The following is a 14184-nucleotide window of genomic DNA, read 5'->3' as shown; positions in this document are numbered from 1 at the left end:
ATAAATGTTTGGGTGCCAGCACGCATCTTTCTCCTGTCAGTCAGTCATGTGAGAGGTTCTATGTGGTCTAAATAACACAACTGGCTGTCTGTAAAGAGAATGGTGGGCTGTATGTTGATCCTGCTGCTCTGATTGGATAGAGTGAAGCTGTATTTCTCCGTCCACTCCCTTCATAATTTCACCCGATCAGTTTTCCTCGCATGTTTTCGGTCTGATCATTTAGATTGATGCTGCCTGCTACTATGATACATCACATGGTGAGGATGTTTGTGATCAATGTGCATAATATCTAACAAGCGAGGAAAGTAAAGGAAAAAAATAAGAAACGCTGATGGGCATTCTGAGTGACGGCAAACTTGGCTGCCCGCTGCAGGTTGAGGACACAGACACACACACAACCCTCCGCGTGCTGCTTCTAATCTGCAGCTTTTCTGCAGTGAGAAAGTGCAGGGAGGTATTTTGCCAACAATCTGACTATCAACTCTCAATTTACGAATATGATTATGAATAGAAGTATGGCCATGTAGGCACACTCCTACTCTTCAGGCCAATCTCTCACAAGTCTTTCAACTTGTAAATGTGCTTCAGTTAAATCAACAGCATTTCTGGTAAATGGGATAACATTTGACATGTATTTTTCTATCTTGATTTGACAGTTTGTCTTCCATGGAGGGCTTTACGGATATCAATGAGATCCATGACCTCACTGGCACTGATACAGGTATGACCTTTCCTCTTTCCTCCCCCTTTTAGTCTTATTGGAATGGTCTGACCATTAGCTGTCCAAATGATGTGATTGGATGGAGATGATAGATTTTCTGTCATATTAAAGGTAGACTCAGCGAAATAACATTTCCGTGAGCAACACCGCAGATATTGAGGTGAGGCAGAGAAGACTTCGCTCTCACACAGTCACACACAGTGGGTGTTTCTCAAAATGCATACTACTATGCTCCGAGCACCCAAATTTAAAGAAGTCCAGAGAGGATGTGAATAAGAAAAAAATAGATCCCACGTTATGTCGATCACAATTTATTTATTTCATGATCACTACATAACAAAAGTTGTTTTGTTGAGATCACGAGATAATCGAAAGTACCACGCATCATCCATTAATTTGTTCAGATGCACGATAACCACTTCATGAAGAAGCCCAATGGCAGCGTTGATCGCAATGCGGGGCATTTAAGCCCTGAACAATGCCTGAGAGGCAGCTCTGTCTCCTAGGCTGCGTGCCGCCCCCAAGACCACAGCCAATCGTATGTAAGGAACAACACAGCTAACTTGGCTAGTCTTGTGCTTTAGCTAGATAGCTAGGTAGTCTTGTTAACTAGCTAGCTAACAAGCAAGCTAGTTATGTATGCTGGTTGTTAGCTTACATAACTGATATGTGTATAATTATAAGGAACACTTCATGTTTTGTGGATAATATTTACATTTACAGTTGGTGAGCTCCATTCCTGACAGGCTGATCAGATTACATTTCCGCTAACAACCAGCATCGATAACAAGCTAGCTAGTTAGCTAGCTAACAAGACTACCTAGCTAGCTAACTAGCTAGCAAGCTCTCTCGCTCACAAGACTAGCCAAACTAGCTGCATTGTTGCTTTCATGGGATTGGCTGTGGTCTTGGAGGTGGCACATAGCCTGGGAGACATGGCTGCCTGTCAGGCTTCGTTCAGGGCTTAAATGCCCCACGAGGGCTTAGATGCCACAAGAGCTCTTAGCTCAAGGTAAGAGACATTTTTAGCTTGCTAACATTCTAACTTATGAACTGATAATGAGCTCCAAACACAAATGAAAGCATGATGTTCGCATGAAATGTACCATCCCTTAGAGTAGCAATCAATAAAAACATATGCGCTGATCCACCTTGGGCTCTGCCAGCCATACTGTCAATCTATCATCAAAACGTCCACTCCTATTTATAGAGTTTATCTTGTGATCTCGACAAAATAACTTTTGCTATGTCGGGATCATGAGATAAATAATTTGATCTCAACATAACGAGGGAATATTTATTTTATTCATATGTCCTCTCTGGACTTCCGTACAAATTCCAAATCAAATCAAATTTTATTTGTGCCGAATACAACAGGTGTAGACCTTACAGTGAAATGCTTAGTTACAAGCCCTTAACCAACAATGCCGTTTTAAGAAAAAATAAAAGTGTTAAGTAAAAAATAGGTTAAAAATAACAAATAATTAATGAGCAGCAGTAAAATAAAATAACAGTAGGGAGGCTATATACAGGAGGTACCGATACAGTGTCAATGTGGGGAGGCACCGGTTAGTCAAGGTAATTGAGGTAATATGTACATGTGGGTAGAGTTAAAGTGACTATGCATAGATAATAGCAGTAGCAGTGTACTGGGCCGTACGCACTACCCTCTGTAGTGCCTTGCGGTCGGAGGCCGAGTAGTTGCCATACCAGGCAGTGATGCAACCAGTCAGGATGGTCTCGGTGGTGCAGCTGTATAACTTTTTGAAGATCTGAGGACCAATGCCAAATCTTTTCAGTCTCCTGAGGGGGAATAGGCTTTTATCGTGCCCTCTTCACGACTGTCTTGGTGTGTTTGGACCATGATAGTTTGTTGGTGATGTGGACACCAAGGACCTTGAAGCTCTCAACCTGTTGAGTCCAAATCAGTATGCGAAATGGAGTACGGAGGGCACTTCTCGAATGCGTACTCCATTTGTACATATTTTGAAGCATGCATCGATGCAAGCTTCAACGGAAAGTATGCGCAGAATATGACGTAACCACGGAAAAAACGATGCACAAATTATTGAAATCAATGGCGGGCATTTGAGCTGAAGCGAAAGAAAATACGCTCAAATTTCGGAATGAAATGTTGCCTATTCACATCTCATATGTTGCCTGTCTACAATATTTGGTCTTGATAGGTTAATAAATACATGCTATGTTAATTTTGGCATGTTTATCTGCCTACAAAGCCAACTGTAGTGTGTGTTGATCGCTAGCTCCCCAGTGGGTGGGCCTGGCTGCCAGGTGGATGGGCCTCTGCCCTCCAAGGCCCAGCCATGCCTGCACCCCTGTCCAGTCATATGAAATCCATAGATTAGGGCCTAATTAATTAATTTCAATTGACTGATTTCCTTATATGAACTGTAACTCAGTAAAATCTTGAAATTGTTGCATCTTGCGTTTATATTTTTGTTCAGTATAGCTAGCTGATAGTTATGAAGTAAAACGTTTGTCTTGTGTATATCTTGTTTTGTCTCTATTGCCATTGTCCTGGCTGGAAGAAGGTTCAATGAATGGGGAGGTGCAGTGTGAGTTAAGACAGTAGGGGGAGTGCGAGTGCTTCCCAAATGTAATGTTTTATGCGTTCTCCACACTCTCGTCCTCACAAGAACTTACTCAAGAGAACGTCCTCGGAGAATGCACTCGGAGCATGTGAGTGTGGAGCACGGTAGTATGCATATTGAGAAACACCCAGTATCTGCGCATGTACATTGGTTCGCTTTACGCTGTTACAGCGTGATAGCCAGGGCACCAAATCTGCGGAAAAGTTGAATCAAAGCTCTTAGTTGCGGAAATTGACCAGCTATTTTACCTTTTATTTAAACAGGGAGTCACCATTGAGACCAGGACCTATTTTGCAAGGGAGCCCTGCACATACAATTCATAGACAAAATCTAAATCAGACTGTACAAAACTAACTAAAATACAGCACAACAAACGATCACGAAAAACAGCCACATTCCTCAGCAAATAGTTCCCTAATCAATATTCTAAATTGCACAAGCGGCATCCATAGCTTATTGCAGTGTATTTTGCAGTTGCTTCCAGCAATGATGTGCATTAAAACTGCAGATTTGCCTAATTCGGTGGAGACCCGAGGAACCTCGAGTTAACCAACCTTGTCAGCAGGGTTGGTTATCATGTTTTTTTTATGTTGTAATAACGAAGTTAAGTAAGTTGGAAGCTTGTGTAGTATAGCTTTTTAAACAAAAAGGGAGTAATGAATTGATCTACAGGACTTTAAAACAGGATGCAGTGGTGAGTATTAAAACTGTCACCAGTGATAAAACGAATGGCGCTATGGTAGACTGCATCCAAAGGTTTAAGAGTAGTGACAGTTCATACTGTTTTTACTTTCTACATCATATCTCTGAGTCTACCTTTTTAATCTAATGTTTTTCTATCCTTGCTCTTCTCTTCTTGATGTAGAGGAGCACAGAGGAGGTGGTAATGCAGAGCAGCAGGTGGAGGGGGCCGAGAGGGGTGCTAGGCCGACCATCAGCGAGTTCAAAAAGACCTGGGGCTTCAGGCGGACCACGGTTGCCAGAAGAGAGTTTGTGGGATTGGATGAGATTGAAGATCCAGAATCTCCGCCCCTACCCACACGTCGGGGCAGAGGCCGCCCGGCCCAGAGCTATTCAAGACGTGGGCGAGGGGGGAAAAGGAGCGCTCCGGCCGACCTGGAGCACTCAGAGACTGCCTCCTCTACTCCAATGGACACAGAGCCTGCCTCAGAGGCCATAGAGCCCTGTGCAGATGTCAGACTAGACCCCTTCTCTTGGCAGGACTTTGGATCTGCATTCGGCACGGCTTTTTCCCTACTTGGGGAGAAGAAAGAGGAGGACAGGACCACGGCTGCCCCTGCCCAAACTATGGTTGCCCCTCCTCCTAGCTATGCGGGTAGTGGGGACGTGGAAGCTGCCTCTAGTATAGAGGAGGACAGTGATGAGCTGACCCTGAAGCAGCTTCAGGAGCGACTGAGCACTAGGGGAAGAGGGGAGGCCAGAGGTAGAGGGGTCAGAGGGAGAGGCAGGGCTAGGGGAAGGGGAAGAGGTAGAGGGAGAGGACGAGGGAGAGGTAGGGGGCGTGGGAGGAGTAGGAGGGTAGAGCCAGAGTCGAGCACTGCAGATGAAGAAGAGGTGATTTTTGTAAATGAGTTGGAACAGCAGCAGGTATATCAGCCTCAGGAGGAGGAGAGGGAGCGGAGTCCTGAGAAGGCTGTTGTAGTGGTTGAACCGCAAAGCCCTTCTCCTTCTCAACAGTCAAGCTCAGAGTCTATGCCTCCTCTCGAGTCTGATCCAGAGATAGAGACAACAGAAGAAAAGCCCAGCCAAAATGATAATGTAACAGAGGAGGAGGAGGACAAGGTGGAGGAGGACAAGGTGGAGGAGGAGAAGAACGAGGAGGAGAAGGACGAGGTGGAGGAGGAGGAGAGGATCGAGGAAGAACAGTCTGAGTATTCTAGCATATCGGACAGTGAGGGCTACAAACCCCATGCCCTTTACTGCATCTGTCGACAGAGGCAGAACAAAAGGTATGTGTGTAGCGTTGTCTAGGATGGTATTCACCTCTGAAAACAAGCAAGCAAGCGTAATGTTGTTGGTATAGCAACATCTCAGCTCTTTCCATCTGCCATACTCATTATTTTGTCTGGTTATGGACTTGTAGTTAGTTGCTGTTCTTTAGCTGTAATTTTCTTATTGCCCATTTGATTCCTTGTCCAGGTTCATGATCTCCTGTGACAATTGTCAGGAGTGGTTCCATGGCGACTGCGTTGGCGTCAGCGAGACGCAGGGCCGCAAGCTGGAGAGGAGCGGACGGGACTGGATTTGCCCCAACTGCACGAACAAGAGCCAGAGCCAGCCAGACCCACAGCAGAGCCCCCCTGACTGCCTGACACTGCCCTCCTCTGGGGAGGAGGAGAGAGTCCATGAGGAGCAGGCCAGTAAGGTGAGAACAGAAACAAATACTGATTCCTTTGCGAGGAAGAAAGGAAATCAATTGTAGTTTGTAGTGTTCTATGGTTTCCCTTGCTTTGTACGGCCCATTTTACAATGGTGTTTAGTTGCATGTTGAGATCTAGGCTGACAAGCGAGTCTGGTCCTAGGAGGCTGTGGTGCATGAGGGGACTGAAGTGGTTGCTGAGACTGAGATGGAGATGGACAGTTCCCTGCCCCAGTGCATCGGCCCAGGGTGCAGTATGCACGCCCTGCCTGACTCCGTTTACTGTGGCACAAACTGCATCCTCCGGCACGCGGCTGCCACTATGAAGACCCTATCTGACTCCAAAGAGACCAAAGCCAAGCAACGCCCACAGAGGAGAGCAGCAGCCAAACCTGGCTCTAAGGTAACCAGTGGCTCAAAATAGGTTGTTTTGGTGCCTAAACTTTTTTCTCTTTTGGTAATTTTTTTTTTCTTCTGCATGTTGTGCTTGTTTCATTTTGTTGATGAATGTAGGCTGAGATTGTTTGCCTTTGAAAGGGATAAAGCTGTCACTTTGACTCACTCACACTCACTCACATAGTATTAGTTAATTAAACCCAAAATGAGCCGATGTTGACCTCTGTGAATATTTTGACCTCAGGGTCAGAGGTCGGCTAGGATTCCCCAGAGGTTGTCGGCGGAGCGGCCCAAAGAAGAGGAGGGTGATGAAGAGGAGATGGAGGCTGAAGAAGTTGAGGACAAGGAAGCTGACACATCTACATCTCCCTTATCCTGCAACCCTAGTCTCACTGCAGTACAGGCCACATCCATAGAATCATCTATGTTTTACAAGTCGAGTATGTATCACTCACAGCGCATCTATATCCAACACATACAGAATCCTTTACTTTCACTCAGTTGGTATTCATCAGACACTAGCTATAAAGTTACCTCTACCATCACACAATCTTTAGTTGTAGGGATACAACATTATTTGCAGTGGTCAGCAGCAGTGGGTAAGTGTACTAATGTTGGCAATTGTGCTATAAAATGCTTTCCTTCAGCTAGTTGGAACAGGATGTGTTGAAAAAGAAAACAAGCCAAACCAATCAACAATCCAAATTAAATTTCCTCAGTTCCCAAATAATAGAAGAATGTTTAGTATAGTTGGGTTCAGAGATGATTCTACTTCAATACCACAATTTTTCTACAGTCCAGTATTGCAATAGTTGCCAATTGTTTTATTTGACAAATAATAAAACCAGTTCACTAAGAGCTTTACACGGCAACAAAATCTAAATACAAGGTACAGGCTGATGCGTATTAGGTGAGTCAGTCGTACAAATACTAGTAAAGAATTCACACAATTACTAATGCACAGAGTATTGTCTCAGGAAATAGTTTAAGTATAAAGTAAAATAATAGGATACACAAGATGTACAGATAGAAATCACTGCTTAATGGAAAGCGCAAAAACATTCACTCAGTGACACATGAATATGGTTTTAGTTCTAAGTGGTTAGAAAAGAGTCAAAGAAAATGAATGTTTGCTCACTATGGTCCAAACACAAGGCCTCTCAAGTCATTCAGTAGTGCCTGGTATAGGAAATAGATGAATTCAACAATGGATGAAAAACACTGGCGACACAGATCAATGCGGGCAATAGCATATTTTCTACCTCTCAAACCAGACCAGGTTGAGCTTTTGGAGGAACTGGTTTGAAACTCTTTTCTCAACAATCACTTATTTTAGCTAGATACTGTACATCTGTATCAAGTTCAGTGAGACTTGGGGTGCATTGCAATAGTCTGTTTTTCCTAGTCGCTATTCTCCATCTTCACTGTTGTAAAAATGCCTGGTAGGCATCCTCAATATTGCTTTCATCACAGGAGGCTGCTGAGGGGAGAACATCTCATAATAATGGCCGGAACGGAGCAAATTGAATGACATTAAACACATGGTTTCATTCAATTTGCTCCGTATTTGATACCATTCCACTCACTCCGCTTAAGTCATTAACACAAGCCATTTCTCCCCAATTAAGGTACCACTAACCTCCTGTGGCTTTCATGTAACCTGTGTTTTAAATCAGTGCTCATGGAGCAGAGAGGACGGGCACCAAGCACCTGCACTTTTGTCCATTTTTTTGTAATGAATAATTTTTATCTTCATCAACCTGCAGTTTCATACACACACACACAGAGAACGCCAACACACACACAGACATACTGTACATTCAGACCAGTGCTCATTTAGGAGAGGGGACGAGGAGAGAGGAAGCCATTCTAGACTATTGGGATGCATTAGTCTTACATGCTAGATCAAGCTCATCATCACATGACTAGCTTCTTCAGCTCCATTGCTTCGCTATAAACCACTTCTACAAGGCTGTCTTTGCTGTTTAAAACAAAGCTTCAGCTGTTCATCAAAGGAAAGAAGGATGCTATTCACCTGAGCTCCAGAGACTTTAATATCTTTCCAGACATAGGATTTGTTTTCAGAAGCATCTGTTCATAAAGGGTACATTTGTAGCTTATACATGTGGTTGAAAGAAAGCTACCGTAGTTAATAGCAAGTTGTCGCAAAGTGCTTGACCGTAACCTGGCCTAGAACCCAAAGGACAAGCAGAACCACAGCAGCAAGGGGAAAAAATAAGACTGAGGGGAGGCCCATCCTCCTCTGGCTGTACCAGGTAGAGATTACATACATTGTACTTGTATGTTGTTCAGAGAATACAAGTAGGGATAGACTGTTTTCCGTATCTGCGAGGCACACACAGTTAAGGACCTTTTGGCCAGATAGTTGTCCATAAAAATCTATGTTTTTGGGTATAGACTTTGCTGACAGCATGATGGGACAGACCAATATGTCGGGCAAATGTGGAGGCATCAGCGGGTAGGGTAAAGCAGCAAGCGAGGGAATGGGGCAGTAGGGCAGCATCTGGAAGTGTTGGTGGAAAGCTGTCTAATGGTAGTAGTAATTGCGTATAACAAAGGCAGTCCCAGTGCTTATGTTCACTTTTGCACCTTTTCCATACCAGACCATTCAAGTGTTCAGTGCTGTTGAATGTGGCCTTGGTTGTCACCTGGATATGCATGATAGGGTCTCTAGATACATAATTGAGCACAGTTTTCACCTCAGTGAGTTTGAACCTTTCCACCCTGCCAAAGAAATTGAGAGTTTGGACATTGGTCCTTTTCACTAGTGTCCACTGAGGCACCCGGTCTTCAAGGGTCCTCTGCCTTGCCGTCTGGTAATGCCACTTCAGATTTAGTATTCAAAGGAGTACTCATGTGCAGCAGTGTTAAATGGTCTATCAGAGGTATTCCCAACAAATGTCTGACTTCTCACACTCGCCAGCAACTGACATGATTGTACAGGTTCTAGTTTGTACATTTAGCCAAAAAAAAATTGTACAATTTGCAGTACATATCATTTGTTGATGAAACACAAACTCGAACAATTCAAAAGGGTAACCTTTTTTATTTAATTTCTTTTTTTGGCCCCGTGTGGTCTTCAAATCTTTTTTTTTTTAAGGGGAACTTTTGTCCGTTTTTGTAATGAAGAATTTTGATCTTCAACAACCTGGAGTGTCATTCAAACATACAGACGTCAACACACACAGACATACTGTACATTCAGACACTCAAAACAGGGACTCGGGAGAGATCGGAGAGCAGAGCAGTTTCTCAGCTGCAGCTTGGAGGCCCTGAGAGGATGACCAGATGCCAGGAAGGATTTCTCCCAGGATCCTGACAAGCAGTGAATGCCAGACCCATTGATTCATTTCAATGAAGAAGACTGAAGTACATAGCTGGCCAATGCCACCGACATGCTCAATACTGAAATGCCTGACAGATCAGTAGGAGTTGTAAAATGCTCCTTCCAATAATTCCTTTTTGGAAATCACTTATCACTCACAAAATGACACAGTTGCTCCTTAGTTTTACCGTTGGGTTATAGTTATGGGTCTTGAATTAATTGGGATAACGTGCATCAATTAACACCTGTTTGAATCCTGCACATGAATGGGGTTCAGTGAAATGGCATGGTTGTGTGTGTGTATGTGTGTGTGTGTGTGTGAGGAGTACAGCAAGTTGTTTAGTTAGTGGCAGTTCACACATGGAACAATGATAGTTCCCAGTTACACATTTAGTAACCTGGTCAAGTACACAAGCATTATTCTATACCATTTGAAGGATCCTCCACACAACAGACATGCATTTTATCTAATTTCTTTTTTGTTTTTCTGTGGTTATGTTTTTATTTTTGGTAGTTAAAAGTCCTGAACACATCTGAGGAAAGCAACCTCATTGCTAATACCCTTTCAATGTGACCACAAGTGTCTTCCATCAGCCCCTCACCATTCATATGGCAAAAATAGTTATACATGATCAGCTGAACTTTGAATATCGATCATATACGTGTCAGATTCACATACAAGTTAATTAAATGGTATTTTTAAGCATTCACACCCTAACTGGTATTTTGCAGAGATAGACTGGGTACTGACCTATCACACTACCTGAGATGACAAGTGACTACCAACACTATGGTAGGACACAGACTGAGACATCAAGCCCCAGACCAATACCTCAAATACTGTATTTCGTCACAAGCAAGATTTAGGCCGCAGTCAAATAACCCCTATCCTTTACCTCCTAAGTTTTTGCTGATCTGAATGAACTATAGGAATGCTAGGTGGAGCCCTCCCCATTTCTTATTTTGCCAATGTTACTCAATACTTTAATGGGGGAGCTCCAGGAGGTGCATACCTGTGTTCCTGCTTGGTCCTCATGATTAAGGAAAAGTGCTATTCCTTTAGTGTTTGCAGATCTGAAGGAACTGGATAGGTGTAGCTAAGCATTATGGGTCTTTTTTCCACTCTGCTTTCTGTTCAACAGTTATAAATACACATGACCAAAAGTATCGCTCGAACATCTCATTCCAAAATCATGGGCATTAATATGGAGTTGGTCCCCCCTTTGTTGCTATAAAAGCCTCCACTCTTCTAGGAAGGCTTTCCACTAGATGTTGGAACATTGCTGTGGGGACTTGCTTCCATTCAGCCACAAGCATTAGTGAGGTCGGGCACTGATGTTGGGCGATTAGGCCTGGCTCGCAGTCGGCTTTCCAATTCACCCCGAAGGTGTTCAATGGGCTTGAGGTCAGGGCTCTGTGCAGGCCAGTCAAGGTCTTCCATACCGATCTCGACAAACCATTTCTGTATGGACCTCGCTTAGTGCACGGGGGCATTGTCATGCTGAAACAGGAAATGGCCTTCCCCAAACTGTTGCCACAAAATTGGATGCACAGAGTCGTCTAGAATGTCATTGTATGCTGTAGCATTAAGATATCCCTTCACTGGAACTACGGGGCCTAGCCCAAACCATGAAAAACAGACCCAGAACATTATTCCTCCTACACCAAACTTTACAGTTGGCACTATGCATTAGGGCAGGTAGCGTTCTCCTGGCATCTGCCAAACCCAGGTTAGTCTGTCGGACTGCCAGATGGTGAAGCGTGATTCATCACTTCAGATGTTTCCACGTTGGCATTGCGCATGGTGATCTTAGGCTTGTGTGCGGCTGCTCGGCCATGGAAACCCATTTCATGAAGCTCCCGACTAACAGTTCTTCTGCTGACGTTGCTTCCAGAGGCAGTTTGGAACTGTAGTGAGTGTTGCAACCGAGGACAGACGATTTCTACGCGCTTCAGCACTTGCCGTTCCCGTTCTGTGAGCCGTTGTTGCTCCTAGACGTTTCCACTTCACAATAACAGCTCTTACAGTTGTCCGGGGCAGCTCTAGCAGGGCAGAAATTTGACGAACTGACTTGTTGGAAAGGTGGCATCCTGTAACGGTGCCACGTTGAGTAAGGCCGTTCTACCGCCAATGTTTGTGTATGGAGATTGCATGGTTGTGTGCTCAATTTTATACACCTGGCAGCAACGGGTGTGACTGAAATAGCCGAATCCACTAATTTGAAGGGGTGTCCACATACTTTTGTATATGTAGTGTATCTACCATTTTAGCTTCTCTTCTTGTGCCCCCAATTGTTAAACACAAGCACCCTCTACTGGCCAGACATTAGAAAAGCTTTTCAACTGTGTAGTCATATTTTTTGTGTGTGTGGTGTTCTGCTATGCTGAGAATCTATCACATTCACGTACCCCTCGAGCAAGTGTCATGTAAAAATCTCCATCAATACTAATACTTCAATGACTCCGCGACAATAAGATGTTTGTTCCTGAAATGACATTTAATTTTCGGATAGCGTTTTTCTACTGTAGACATATCAGATGCCGTAGAAGTCCAGAGAAAGAGATGTTAAAACTACACACAATTAATGCCCTGGTCGTAATTCGTTTAATTGTTCATTATGGCCTGTATATCCAAGTCACTTGATTACTGCAAGGTTGCAGTTTCATTCACTTGCTAATGTGACTTTTTAAGAATTAAGCGTACAGCTGATTGTAAAAGCAACTATCTAAACAAATGCATTACAGTAAGACATACTTCTCCCAAATGCACACTAGACACACTTTAACCTCAGTCTGACTAATTATCATATGAAAGAGTCTGATAAAGTACATAAATAAATTGTCATCTATACGATTAATCTGTACGTCATCATTATAGCCTTGATCAACATTGGGTGGATTGGATGTGACCTTATCTAGCTTATCCTAAATAGTTGGGTCACAACAGGATCCGTTTTGAATCTCAACATACCCTTACCGAAAAAACAGGCTTCTGGCAAGCAGTTGTGTCAAACCTTTTGGCTAATCTACCACTCATATTTTCACATGCAAATTAGTTTTTTGGCTAATGGTTGCTGCAATTTTGTGTCAACTTGTGAACCTCTGGCAAACAATTCTGGGAAACTTGTGGCGAACATTGTACTGTTTGTTGCAAATATGTTGCAAACTCAGTATGACTGCAAATTAGATCAGGTTTTTGGTTAATGTGTTAACCACATTAAAATGTATCTACACTGAACAAAAATATAAACGCAAAATGTAAAGTGTTGGTCCCATGTTTCATGAGCTGAAATAAAAGATCCCAGGAATTTTCCAGACACACAAAAAGTGTATTTCTCTCAAATATTGTGCACAAATTTGTTTATATCCCTGTTAGTGAGCATTTCTCCTTTGCCAAGATAATCCATTATTCTGACAGGTGTGGCATATCAAGGAGCTGATTAAACAGTATGATCATTACACTGGTGTACCTTCTGCTGGGGACAACAAAAGGCCACTAAAATGTGCAGTTTTGTCACACAACATGCCACAGATGTCTAAAGCTTTGAGGGAGCGTGCAATTGGCATGCTGACTGCAGGAATGTCCACCAGAGCTGTTGCCAGATCATTTAATGTTCATTTCTCTACCATAAGCCACCTCCAATGTCGTTTTAGAGAATTTGGCAGTACATCCAACTGGCCTCACAACCGCACCCCACGTGTAACCATGCCAGCCCAGGACCTCCACATCTGGCTTCTTCACCTATGGGATGGTCTGAGACGAGCTACCCGGACAGCTGAAGAAACTATGGTTTTGCACAACCAAAGAATTCTGCGCAAACTGTCAGAAACCGTCTCAGGGAAGCACATCTGCGTGCTTGACGTCCTCAACAGTGTCTTGACCTGACTGCAGTTCGGCGTCGTAACCGACTTCAGTGGGCAAATGCTCACCTTCGATGGCCACTGGTACGCTGGAGAAGTGTGCGCTTCACGGATGAATCCTGGTTTCAACTGTACCGGGCAGGACGAGCGGTCGTGTTGGCGAGCGGTTTGCTGATGTCAATGTTGTGAACAGAGTGCTCCATGGTGTCGGTGGGGTTATGGTATGGCCAGGCATAAGCTACGGACAAAGAACACCAATTACATTTTATCGATGGCAATTTGGATGCACAGAGATAGCGTGACGATATCCTGTTGCCCATTGTCGTGCCATTCATCCGCCGCCATCACCTCATGTTTCAGCGTGATATTGCGGCCCCATGTTGCAAGGATCTGTACACAATTCCTGGAAGCTGAAAATGTCCCAGTTCTACCATGGTCTGCATACATACCAGACATGTCACCCATTGAGCATGTTTGGGATGCTCTGGATTGATGTGTACAACAGCATGTTCCAGTTCCCCCCAGTATCCATCAACTTCGCACAGCCATTTTAAGAGGAGTGGGACAACATTCCACAGGCCACAATCAACAGCCTGATTAACTCTATTCGAAGGAGATGTCACGCTGCATGAGGCAAATGGTGGTCACACCAGATGCTGACTGGTTTTCTGATCCACGCCGCTACCTTTTTTTAAAGGAATCTGTGACCAACAGATGCATACAGTACTAGTCAAAAGATTGGACACCTACTCATTCAAGGATTTTTCTTAAAAAATGTTAAGACATAAAAACTATGAAATAACATATGGAATCATGTAGTAACCAAAAAAGTGTTAAACAAATCCAAATATATTTGAGATTCTTCAAA

The 14184-nt window shown here is 43.7% G+C and overlaps 1 protein-coding gene across 1 annotated transcript in view; it reads left to right on the top strand.

Annotated features, from left to right (window-relative positions):
- LOC311147602 (death-inducer obliterator 1-like) overlaps positions 1-14184 on the top strand; it is a gene marked incomplete at its 3' end in the record, with an annotated part of 73720 nt that overhangs the window by 31009 nt on the left and 28527 nt on the right. Inside the window, exons 2-6 of the mRNA XM_084184343.1 lie at positions 657-721; positions 4199-5303; positions 5494-5719; positions 5877-6116; positions 6354-6774. Coding sequence (XP_084040469.1) covers positions 667-721; positions 4199-5303; positions 5494-5719; positions 5877-6116; positions 6354-6774 — 2047 coding nt within the window. The 5' untranslated portion in view covers positions 657-666. The remainder of the gene's footprint in view (positions 1-656; positions 722-4198; positions 5304-5493; positions 5720-5876; positions 6117-6353; positions 6775-14184) is intronic.

This window comes from Coregonus lavaretus (genome assembly GCF_964263955.1).
Source record: "Coregonus lavaretus genome assembly, chromosome: 20".
Lineage (NCBI taxonomy): Eukaryota > Metazoa > Chordata > Actinopteri > Salmoniformes > Salmonidae > Coregonus > Coregonus lavaretus.
This window is presented reverse-complemented; position numbering and strand designations above follow the sequence as displayed.